The following is a 13,331-nucleotide window of genomic DNA, read 5'->3' as shown; positions in this document are numbered from 1 at the left end:
AGCTTCAAAATAGGATCCATTGAAATCCCTTTCAGTAACAAAAGAAGCACAATAGAGCTTTAGAATGTTGAATAAAGCCCAGAGTTTCAAAATATTGGCACAGTATGCTTAACTACTGAGCCATTAGCTAGAAGATAAGAGGTTAGGTCCCAAACAATGATTTCTGGGGGGGAAATAATACTCAAGAAACAAAAAGCTTTTTTTCAAGGGACTGAAAACCAGTATACCTAGAAGAAAATACACTTATGAGAAAAACAAACCTCCAGCTATCCGAAAGCAACCGAAATAGTTCACTTGAAATGCAACAGAAAGAAATGATTCACACTTTGAATACATATAGAACTTATAAATCTAATAAAATTGACACACCACTCTTTTCAGCATAAATTTATAAGGTCAATTACTAAGGCTCTATTTACTTTATGAAGAATATTAATAAAAACCCTTTATTAGGATACTATGAAACTGTGACTTGAAACTAATTAAAGGTAGATCATCTAATGTTATATAGTGTAGCACCTTTATTTTTATACTATTTTACTATTTAATATGGATTTCTGTAAGAATTAGGAAATAAAAAAAATCCATATCTTTCTGCCCAGCTACTGGAAATATTTGTGTTAATACAGAAAAGTAAAAATGACCCTGTTTGAGGAAAGTATCTAGGAAGTAGTTTGGAGAAAGGGTTTAAGATATGAAATAACCATTCTGCGTCTAGACTTTTGCAATGCACTGTTCAGCCACCAGCCAGGTTTCCTGCCTGTGATCCACCATCAATTGTCACCAGCCAAAGATTTAACCTGTCTTGTTGCTATTTCTCCTGGTACAGGCAAGTCAAGGAGCAATTGCTGACAGCAACCAAGGAAACTCAGTACAGTCCTGAACGGGTTTTTCCAACAATTGCAACTAGGTTATCAGTCCCTGGTTGCACTGGGCAGCCCCTAAATGTGAGTTGCTTACTGTATAACCTCACCCTTACAGGTCTGCATCTCAAAACTCTGGACATAGAGTCCAGTAGTATTTAATGGTCCTATAAAAAGTCCAATAAAATTTACAATTTGTGCCATGCAAAAAAAAAAGTAAAAATGAAGCTCCACAGTTCTAAGTATTATTTCTATCATATTTTGACAAGGAAGCAAACTGAAAAACTAAGAGTCTTCTTCACATTTTTGGCTTCCATGCAATAAAACTAAACTATATTTTTATTCCCATACATGTATGGTTTCATAATCAAGAGTTTAAAAAGGCTAAAATGAGATTAATTAGGACCATGTCATTATTCAGGGCTTAAAACACCCATATTTTTCAAGTTCACCAAATGATTTTTAATTGCTCTCCAGAAATGACATGAGAAAAACTCAGCTTGAATTTCTTACTCCAGACATTTCAATGTAATTTTTCAAGAGTCAAGAGATAGACAGTTTTCCATTTAATATGTTACTTTACTCATCATCTTTAGTATGGTTATGTCCCAAAAGAGAAGACAGTGATACATATTAACTTTTAAAGGATCACATGTGAATCTTGCATTAACAGGCTTGTTTGCCACTTCCTATGTGATTGGAGAACCAGCTCTCCTCAAAGCTTTGCTCAGTTGATGTTTAGGAGGATGCCTCAGTGGTTGGGTAGTATTTATTGAGTAATGACCTTTCTTTTCCCTGTGGGGGTTTATATACTGAGGTCATTCTGTATTTCTTCTTTATATGTTGGTATCTGTAATCAAGTACTTTTGCTCAAACAATATGCTGAACGACTGTAATTTGAAAAAGAGAGGTTAATTTATGATCTTACTTTTCAATACTAACCTAGTTCCCAATCTCCTGGTTCGTAGTCCCATAAAAATGGACCTTATTAATTTTCCAAAAGAAGCAGCATTGACTGGGTCCAGTTTGTGTTCCTGACAGTGTCGCAGGTAGTGGTTGTATAGAGTGCTTCTGGGAAGGCTCACTCCTTCTGCTGTCTCGTAATTGTCCAACAGCCACTGGAGCTGGTGTAAACAAGACAGAGTCAACACGGAGAAACCAGACGATTAACAGGAAGGTCACAAGATAAAATACAACATCTGAAAGTGCAACATACAGAAATACTTGGATCGCCATCAAGCCTTGTAACAGGGTAAACTGTTGTAATTCAGAGGCCAGTGTGGTCTGACTTTGAAAACTCTCAGAAATGTAAATAGCTGTACATCCCTATGACCGCAGGCCATCTCCATTCCTACAAACATTCAAACACATGTAGAGAGAAAATATTCTTTTCTGTATTGCTATTTTGGAGACAAACACCTCTTCAGGGAATTCTAATAATTCCATTAACTGGTCTAAAAAATAATTTATAATTGTTATAAAACAAAATATGTTCCAAACCTAGCAGTATTGCACATATGTTGTTAGAGTTGGCTTGTTATAACACATGAACAGCAGGCTTCCTTGTATGAGTTTTATATTAAGGTTCTAGTCATTTAATACAATTCTAATTACTTATTTAATTTACTTACACAAGGTAATACAATAATGGCATTAACTACTGAGATAGAATTCTGTAATCAAAAAGGAAAAAAAGTCAGTCATTTCTTCCCGAGAAGGTAAGAAACTCACTAGATTTTGGCTAAAAAGTTACATGTAAAGAAAAGGAATAATTAAAATTTTTCTACCTTAAAACTATGTTGCTTTTTCATAATTTTGGAAATTTTCATAATGTAGTTGGTAAAGCATTATTTTCTCAACCAGGGTCCTTATTTTAAAGTTTTATGTTGCTCTGTGTATATTTTTTTAAAAAAAAATCTTTAAAGTATAGAATGAGCAAGAAAATTTTAGAAAAGCTAATTAGGTATGCATTATTGAGTTTTAATATTAGAAAAATTAAAATATTAATTTGTTCATTTATTTATTTACAAAAGGAGAACTAAAATAGATTTAAATGACTTTCTTAAAGTCATATATTATCTCAGTACTTGAGTCTGGTTTCCAACATTTCCTGAGCACTAACATACCAGTTATTATTTCCACAACGGCAGCAAATATTTCACACTACTTGTCTCATCAAAATTTCCACGCCAATTGTAAGAGGTATGCTAAAGAGTTGATATTTTACATGCAATTCAATGGAATATTTCTGTACACAGCCTTAACTATTTAGTAGTTTTCTTTTAATATTAATTACATGACAGTAAAGATAAATATCTAAAAATGAGAGTTTACTAATTTATCATGATCAATAAAATGATCTTGTAGACAAATTTTTTTAAAGAATTTGAAAAAGCAAATTCAATAAAATATTTGAGGGTTTTATCAAAAATTGTCTCTTATAAAAGTAAAATATAGTACAAAAATTAAAGTTCAATATACAATATTTTGAGTCTAAAGGTATGTTAAAAGAGTTAGACCATTTTTAAATGAAGAAAAATTTTCACAGAAGGAGTGTGATAATTACAGCAAAAGTTGACTTTAAAATACTCAGAAGTCTAAATGATATTAGTCACATTCAATGAATAATTTAGAGAAAATAAAGCTTTTATTGGATTGGCTATGTGGTTCTCCGCAATGTCTAAACAAGTCAAATATAGTGAACTGTTCTGCAAACTGATGTTCTTTTTATAAGGCTTTACATTTTTAGAGATTCTTCATTTCTAAACCCATTTTCTTAAAATCCAAATTTATTTGTAATACATATGAGTGTGTGTGCATACACATAAACATGTGTACATATACTTATATATGTGTATAATATGTGTGATTAGTTGGTTGAAAAATTCCCCAAGGGTGGGTCCTCTGGCACCTGTAATTTTGGCAGCAAAGCTGCATCTTACTCCCCTGCCCCTTGTCTGCAGGAGGAGGAACTTTAGTCCCTGCCAGAGGCCTAGACTCACTTTGGAAAAGCAGAAGGAAGTCAAGTGGAAGTAAAAGCCCTGAAGGATGGTGGTGGCTGTGCTGCGCCATGGCTGCTCCAGCGAGGAAGCCAGCCAATGGCTGTACCACCTCGGGGCAGTGCCCCTGCAAACTCACTGTGTACCTGGAGACTGGTTTAGGTCCCACCAGATAACTCTTGAGATTTATCTGGGAATTATAATCTGTGTTCTACATGCCGATATTTAACCTTCAAGTTTTGAAAGTAATAAAACTGTAAATCAGACATTTGAGTCTAAAACATAGTATAAGGAAGGATTAATTTTATTGTAAGAGAAACCTGGCAGTTAAGTATAACACAAAGGCAAACACTTCATGCACTGCCCAAGGATAATTTGATACCTGCTATAAGATATATTTCTTCCTTGGGTATTGTGTTTAATAAAATGTATTTTGACACTAACGTTCAATATCTTTAACATTAAATAATTTAGAACTAAACTATTACTATTTCTTTTATTCTTTTTATAAGGTGTTTTATAAAATATTTATTTACACTTGTGCTTTTAAAAACCCATAAAATACCATAGAAACTTTTAACCTTTATCTTTAAAAGCTGATTATCCTACTAATGAACTAACATAAATTCCTGTAAGGGTGGAAACCAAGATAATTGCATCTTTCAACCTTTACATTTAACCTATATTAATCAGGGTAGATTAAGGAAGGTGAATAGGTCCTATTTTTCCCAAAGGCAAATACTGATTGACAAATTAAAAAAATACATCTTGCATTCTCCAATTAACATCTAAATGTAACATTTAGCATTACCCCCCCCCCCCGATGAATTCTTATACATTAGGATTCATTTTAAGTTCAGTTTACCGATGATATATATTTTACAAGTCTTATTCCTACCATAACTTAGATTCACAGTACAGCAAAGTCAAGGGTGAGTGAGAATAAAATAAAGTTTTGCTTTGATCTCAATATATTTCAGTAGCTAAAACCAGTAAAAGTCATGAAATAATTATTTGCTAGATTGTGAAAAGTGTATAAAAATTAATGTCTAAAGTTTTTTATGTACTTTAAATGGAATTTTTAAAAAATGCACATGCTAAAGAACATTATGTGAAAATTGGGAACAATTAACTTAAGAACATTTCTACATTCAAATTTATAATCTGAAATATCACAAATTGAATACAATCTAAACCATTAAAGGCCAATTTATATTAATTACAACAGAGAAGGAGTATAAATAAAGTTTTCAATGAAGAGAATTAGAATATTCTAATTTGATTTAGACAGACTATGCATCATTTACTTGTAACATCTTCTCATACAAAAAATTTAGAAATAAAAACATTCAAATAAAAAATTTTATACTAACAGACTGATGTAAAAAATGAAATTAAAAGTACTATTCTAAAAACATGGAGATAAATGATATCACCCTTGGCTTTGATTTTCCGAAGGATTAGATTGTTTGGAAAAGAAGCAGTGATCTACTTTTAATCTGATGGTGGCACAAGGGGAAATGATAGAGTGACCATATATTCTTTCACTCAAATGGTGAGCAGGGAGAAGACCTCTCTCTACCAACAATATTCACACATACACCCAATGAAGCATACTGGAAAACAAAACAATCTATATAATAAAAGCCTAAGCAACCATTAAGGCAGAACAACCAGAACAACCAGTCGCTCTGATGTGCACTGACCACCAGGGGGCAGATGCTTAATGCAGGAGCTGCCCCCTAGTGGTCAGTGCACTCCCACAGAGGGAGCGCTGCTCAGCCAGAAGCCGGGCTTGCTGCTGGTGAGTGCAGCAGCGGTGGTGGGAGCCTCTCCCGCCTCTGCTGCAGCGCTAAGGAGCAGCGAGCTGCGTGGTAAGGAGCAGCAAGCAGGCAGGTGGTAAGGAACGAGGGATCCCAGATTGCAAGAGGGATGTCCGACTGCTGGCTTAGGCCCGACCCACACAGGCGGGGCTGAAGGACCCCTCCCCGACCCCAGGGGACGAATTTTGTGCACTAAGCCTCTAGTGCATATATAAGTTCCCAAATAAATGTACACTTGATTGGTAAAGGTACTCAGAATACTGGAGGTAAAATAAGGCCTGTTCCCTTCTACTACTTGTTTCTTACATTCATTCATTTAGCAAATACTTAATGAGCATCTACTATGTACCAGGCACTGTTCTAGACACCAGGGATGCATCAGTGGACAAAACATATAAAATCCTTACACTCTTGGAATTTTCACTTATCAATACATACTTTCTGTTTGTCTATAAGATGCTACTAGTGAAATAAATGTAACTATGCTATTATTGTTAATAGAATAAAACATGGCATTTGGTATAACTGTACTGTCACAGGTGGGACATCATAAAGAGTATAAAACAGACAAGTCAGACATGCATTTCAACTTGGATAATAACAACATAATTATAAAAGTAGAGCAGCATGCCCTAACCAGTTTGGCTCAGTGGATAGAGCGTCAGCCTGTGGACTGAAAGGTCCCAGGTTCAATTCTGGTCAAGGCATGTACCTTGGTTGTGGGCACATCCCCAGTAGGAGGTGTGCAGGAGGCAGCTGATCGATGTTTCTCTCCCATCGATATTTCTAACTCTCTATCCCTCTCCCTTCCTCTCTGTAAAAAATCAATAAAATAAATATATATTTAAAAAAAAGTAGAGCTGCGGTACCCAAGACTCTCCAGGATATGCTGAAAAAGGGATACAAAATTGAATACCCCACTCCATCGTCTCATGTGCAGAAAGATGAAAATCAAAGCAATCAAGTTGGATTTTTCTGAGAGCATTATTTCTGATTTAACCCTAATAGAAATTTTCTGAATTAGTATGAGTAATCAAGTGCATGAACAGAAAATAGGAAATCTGTTCAGGTCCATATTCCAAAATATAATGACGACAAATTTTGAGCTAAGAAATCATGATTAAGATCCTTCTTTAGAAACTGATAAATATGGGGCACAAATTATCAATAACTTCTTTTAAACTTTTTGTCTAATGAATTGACCCTTTGTAGAAACTGATCAATCAAAGAACTATTACCATAAAGATGAATTCTTGTCTTCTTCAAAGAATCCCACAAACTTCAAATAATTCCATATCAGTCTTGTGCAGTGAGACAACCAATAGATTCTATTAACAATATTTCATTTTTAAAATACCTCTCTACTAAAATTTTTCTACACAACTGAAAATCACCAATTAGGTTAACAGAATTTAAAATACCCTTAGCCGGTGGTTTTCAAGTAGAATGAATGCAGTAGTTTACTCTAGTTGTTAGATAAATCTAACAAGAATTAGGAGCATTACTAACTTCCTAAGAACAGAAAGACAACAGGGTCTTCTGGGCTCAGGGAGAAAGGAAACCTGACTGGTCAGAACACTGATCCTTTCTCTGCTCTTTACAGACCATTTGTAGAATCATTTGATTGTTAAAGACTTATCTATAAACGTGCTTTTAAATGAATGTAACTGTACCTCAGAAGTGTAATAAAATGAATCAGGACATCAAGAGAAAGATTATTACTGCATTAGCAACATTTACGCCCACTCTTTCTACATACTGAAATGACTCTGGCAGCTGTAAACAATATGGAAGATATGTCATGCTATGTAATAAAAAGAATGAAGCCAAAGCATAAGAAACAGTTAACTGTTGTTTATGCAGCTTAATTCACACGTTCATTAACTCTAAATATTACTTCACAGATTCTAGAAGAATATAATAATTTCAAAAAAACCCCAACCTCTTTGAAAAGTTTCTAACAAATCAACGAATAAAATTATACAAAAATTCTTATGCCCACATTATTGTTCATGAAAATACTAAGATGAATAATTCAAGTTAAAATTAAACATCTAATTTACTAAACAATATACCTGAAATGAAAATGAAATGCGAATTGAATATCAAAGCACTACTTAGATTTCTAGACTTTCAAAAAAGATAACTGGAAACATCAGTGGTTTTTTTCCTTGAGTCCCTGGATATTTTGACTAAAAGTGAACAACAGTTTCATGTGCCATTTTCAAACCACAAACACCAGTTAGTCACCACCACCCCCAAAAACATATAACCTAATGACACAATAAATTAGTCTTTACCCACAGCCACAGACTCATGCTAACACAAAAAGGATATACTTAAGAAACCTATAAAAGAATGAAACATTGCATACAAATTTTCAGAAAAGGAAAAAAATTATATTCCTTAAAGTGTTTAAAAAAGAAGGGTCAAAAGTATGTTATATTAAAAGTTATATCTAAAATTTTCACCAAAAATTGCAGGCATTCTCCAAGTTGGCTAACCTGTTTTTATTTGCCATGATACTTCCTCTTGAAAAAGAAACAAGACAAAGTACTTCATCTAAAAACAACTATGTAAATACATAGCATTTAGTGTTGTGTTGGAATATAAAATTTAAATCTTAAAATTCAAATCTTTAAAAAGCACAGTGAAAACATTTTCTGAGCCATAGGTTTCAGATTTACTGAAAGAATAATGGTATTTCTGAAATTTTATTTTCTATTAGCCAAAGGTTTTAGGTTTACTAAAAGCATAATTATATTTCTAAAATTTATTTTGGGTAATCTAATTTTGGACTTTTCAGTCATGAAATATGAAGAAAATTTTTTAAAAATCATAATAACTTATCTCTAAATTTCAGAATATACATGTTGTCAGTTGGGAGGGAAAACTAATTTTTACTATATTGCCATTGATATTAATTTAGCAGAAGATCTATCTAAAACATTTAATTCATAGGTATATTTACTTACGAGTCAGAAATCAGGTTAACAAAATAATTTTTAATCAGTATTTTCATTGGTTCCCCAAAATTTGAACATTAGATGACAATGTTTCTAGTTCCAGAAAACTATCATCACTCCTCTTGCACTTACCAGTGTTGTAGTGCTGCTGCATCAGATAACAGTTAGAAGCTTCAAGAAATAGTAACACTATTTCTGTTTTGTCTCAAGTATTAGCAATTTATGGCTTATCTACAGCCTCATTTCTTCTTTTGGCCCAGTTTCATTTTTCTTTAGGTTTTAGGCCCTGAGCTTCTCTAAGCAGCTGCTTCCTGCCCATCTTACATAGTCTTTCTGATAAGCAAGTCATTTTCAGTTTACCATTGGGTTTGGCATTAATAATATTTTTTCCACTTAAAGAATATTACTGGACATACAAGTAGACATAATCATATCTCTGTCTCAGACAGAGATAGATGCAGATAAGCATTTGCTTCATAGTAAATAAATATTAAAATAGACAAGTTTAAATGTTTAATATTCCCATTAATTACATTTTACAAATAAAATAGCAGCTTGTTATTAACTTGGAAATGTTATATTTGTATCAAAACAGTACAAAAACCTAGTCAAGCAGTATACTTGGGACTCTACTTTTTAGATATTCCACTGTACAAAATAGCCATTAAGTGATACAGAGATCTTAGGGGCTGAGAAAGAAAGGTTAAGAAGCAAAATAAATAAGTAAATAAATAAAACAAGCATTTAGAAGCAAGCAACACATGCAGAACAAGCAAGAGATTAGTTTACATGAAGAGGCAACTTACATGGCTGTTGAGAAGAGAGCTTCTGTGAGTGGACAGACCGTCAGACTTTTGCAGCGTCTCAATCGCCATTTCAATCTGATAATAGATGTCATTAAAAAAAAAAGGGCTCAAGACAAGATAGTAATAAAAGGCTCCCCAGAGAATTTTTGATAGACTTTTAAAGTTCAATTTCTTCTTGAATGGTGGCAAATGAATATCTCATCAGAACTGTGTGTCCACCATCTTTCCCCACCCCCAGAGAATAAAATAAAAATATGCACACCAATAATAAGTCCAATTACAAAAGTAAACCTTTTTTTTTAAACATTCTCTAATTATAATCAGAATGGAGACCAGAGGAGCAGGAACCCCAATGGATTTTTCCAGCTCTGAGAAAACATTCTTGACTTCCATAAATCAAGATGTGAGATTGGAAGCTCCCTTTCTAAATTTTCTCCCACCTGAAGAGTATTTAATTTCTGTTCTATTCTCTCGTAAAAGAAAAATTATGGTGCAGATTTTGTTTAATATGCATTAGTATTTTAATGCAAATGTGCAAAGACACCTTCATTAATGTTCAAAAACTATTAAATCTATCCACCACTCTCTTAACCCTGTATTAAAATTTGGAAGTGGAGGGTCATTAGTATGAACAAACATTAAGATGTAATCAGGGTGCCTACATTATGCTTTAGGATGTGGTGGTGAGGAGGAGCTATTATAAATGACAGAAGAAATGGAACATAGAAGAGAAAAATAATTCAGAGCCAAGAAAGAAAAGGGACAACCACAGAAGGTTTTATTCCATGTAATCTCAGCACACGAGCAATCTAACACCTTAATTAAGTAGCAGGTGTCAATGATATAAGATGTGCTCCCAATAACCTCATATTTAGAGATATCTATCCATCAGCTCCTACTATAAAGCATGCACTATAATTTGGTTCTGAACACTCTGTATTTGGTTATGAGGTTATATTAACGATATTAAAGTTAAATAAAAATCACATTATATTATTCAAGAGAGAAAATCCCTATACCTATTTTTATTTTTACCATCTGATCAAATAAATAATTCAATATAAGAAGTTATAAAAATATTTAATCCTTTAAAGTAAAGATAACTTATTTATATTTCCATTGGTTATGGACATTAATGATTCCTTGAAATGTTAATAAACTTCCAACTCCCACCACAAAAAAAGAGAAAGGATGGCAATATCCATATCAAAGTATTTTTTTTTCAAATTTCTTAGTGGTGGAATACTTTATACACAGACATTCAGTCTCAAATATAAATAATTTTCTCCTAAACATGAGACTTAATCGTTTTAATTTTATTTTATATTATTTTCCAAGTGACTGGTTCTTATTCTTATACTTTTATTAATTCATAAGATATAAATAATACTATGTCTTATTCTATTGTTAACATTTTTTAGATCACAAAATTAAGTAAACTGGTTCTAAAACATTTCTCTCTGCCAAATGGGATGTTAATGCAGTTTATCATTAATACTTGAGAATAACCTGAAGTGATATTGTGCAAGTGAAACACGATACAATACAGAAAGAGTAACAGAAATTTAATGAGTAAACAAACATTTCACTGAAATGTTATACTGTAAAATTATAAAGGAGCTCTTAAAAGGGCATCAATAAATGCTCTTCTTTTAAAAGAGAAAACATTTTTTAAAAGCTGAAATAACTTTCAATCACTTCTAGGAAGCATTTGCTCAAAAGTTTAATTTGCCAAAATACCTACAGTTTCATTAGAGTTTGAGGGAGAAAATTTTGAGGTTAGAGTTCAGTGTACTAAATAAAAATAATATGATCTGTATCGTTTAATTTTATACATTTAGATGAAAGGTCAAAACTATCAGGAATGTAATAGCTGAGCAAGAATGAGGGAGAAATCCATGCCTGGGTTTATTAATCAGTAATTTAAAATTGGATAAAAGAGCACTTATTTTTCTGAAGAAAAGAAGAAAAGTTAGATGATCTGCTTCTATTGCTACGTTGCTACTCTACAGTGATCTCAGACTTCCAGACATTCCCGAGAGGGCCAGGGTATTAGGAAGTGTTCCTCTCATTTTGGGCCAGCTTTTGAAGAGCTTTGAAGGAGTCATAAAGTCCAGAAAATGCCTTGGTTCAAACTGGGCTCCCTAGAGATATGCCGACTTTCTAGAATTATTTGGACCTTGAGAATTTTAGTTCCTTTTGTCCCTTTGTAATACAGAATTAAAAAATGGACTCTTTCTGCCGTAGCTCAGTGGTTGAGCATAGACTTATGAACCAGGAGGTCACGGCTAGATTCCTGGTCAGGGCACATGCCTGGGTTGTGGGCTTAATCTCCAGTGTGGGGTGTGCAGGAGGCAGCCGATCAATGATTCTTTCTGATCATTGATGTTTCCACCTTGCCCTTATCTCCCTCTCTGAAATCAATAAAAATATATATTTTTTTAAAATGAACTATTTCTTTTGGCTGTAGAAATATTCTGCCCTGACTTAGGCCCATGCTGAGTTTGGAGAGGCAAGCAACAGAAGGAGGAAACATGGGAAGATAGGACAAGCAAGAAATAAAGGTTGATTGAAGCAGAGGACCAGCTTCTGAGCAAGTGCACTGGAACCCACTTGGAAGCGCACAGGATCCAAATACCCATGAGTTCTCTGAGGCATTAATTAGTCCCAAGAGAAGCCATAACATTTAGTGACCACCTAGCTAAGATAAGAATTACAGAAAAGCATACAAAAAATACATAACATGTATTTATCATATTTATTCAATGAAAACATTGAAGATAATTCTTATCTCATGAAAGGATCATAGCCCTGATCCATTTTTTACAAGATAGGTTTAATTTATTACACAGTGACTGTGCACCCATCATATATTACACAGTGTGCAGGGAATTGTGATAAAAAATTCATAACCCAAGGATATTATAATCTGGCAAGAGATACAGGGTATGGCATATGTATGTACAAATGTGAAATTAAACAAAGCCATATGTGTCAAAAATAAAAGAGTAGTTCAGACATGTAGAAGAAAATGAAAACTTCTTTATTCATTAACTTTTGAGGGAGTCTTAGTCTGCTTCTGAGGATGTGATAGAAATTATGACCCCTCTACTTAGAAAAATGTATTTAAGAACAGTCTACAAAATTTTAGATTCATTTTCTCAGAGTTTATAGACTCCCCAAATTCAGAACTCAATGCTTTAAAAGATGGAGAACTCTCAGAAGTGGGGGTTAGGACACTGTAGAAAGGAAGAATGGACTCAATAAAGCTGGGAGGCAGGAAACACAGTTTGTGAAATGTCGAGGAGTCCAGTTTGTAGGGTGTGATATATGGGAGTGGTGAGAAGTGAGGCTGAAATAACAGGTTGGAATTAGTTATTGGTATGTAGGAGTCAGGAAAGAAGAAATGTCATTAAGGTTTTAAGGGAAGTGTGGGATGTCTGAAAATGTCCATTTTCAGATAAAGTCAGATGGGTTTTATTAGGTATAACAGACCACGCCCTGCCAGTTGAAGGCTAAAATGTGTAAGTCTGAAATGTACCCAATAAATGATTGAATAGAAGCTTTCAGAGGACAAGAGTATGAGAAGAGATTAACATCCATGGGAATGTGTTACGGAAAGTGAGGGCAAAAGAGAAGTTAGAGGAACAATGTAAAATCAGGGAAGAAGAGTAAAAATGAGGCAAATATTTGACATACAGTTATGGAGGATTAATCAGCTGTAATATTCCAAATGGATTATTGGTCTTGTCATAGTTTCATGGGGGCTATCCATATCTATGTATATGAGTAGGGGTTGGATAGAGAGACAGCAAACTATCTAAATAAATCATGATAATGGATTAGGATAAATTTCTACTAGGTCCATTGAAAG

At 33.6% G+C, this 13,331-nt stretch overlaps 1 protein-coding gene across 35 annotated transcripts in view; it reads right to left on the bottom strand.

The window, feature by feature from the left end:
• Positions 1-13,331, bottom strand: part of RFX3 (regulatory factor X, 3 (influences HLA class II expression)) — a 276,259-nt gene that overhangs the window by 64,960 nt on the left and 197,968 nt on the right. For all 35 annotated transcript variants that reach the window (XM_005874459.2, XM_014546293.1, XM_014546292.1 and 32 more), the window contains 2 exons: positions 9,458-9,532; positions 1,806-1,987 (listed from right to left, as the gene is read on the bottom strand). In XM_005874459.2, the coding sequence (XP_005874521.1) occupies positions 1,806-1,987; positions 9,458-9,532 (257 nt within the window). The remainder of the gene's footprint in view (positions 1-1,805; positions 1,988-9,457; positions 9,533-13,331) is intronic.

This window comes from Myotis brandtii, unplaced genomic scaffold, assembly GCF_000412655.1.
Source record: "Myotis brandtii unplaced genomic scaffold, ASM41265v1 scaffold44, whole genome shotgun sequence".
NCBI lineage: Eukaryota > Metazoa > Chordata > Mammalia > Chiroptera > Vespertilionidae > Myotis > Myotis brandtii.
This window is presented reverse-complemented; position numbering and strand designations above follow the sequence as displayed.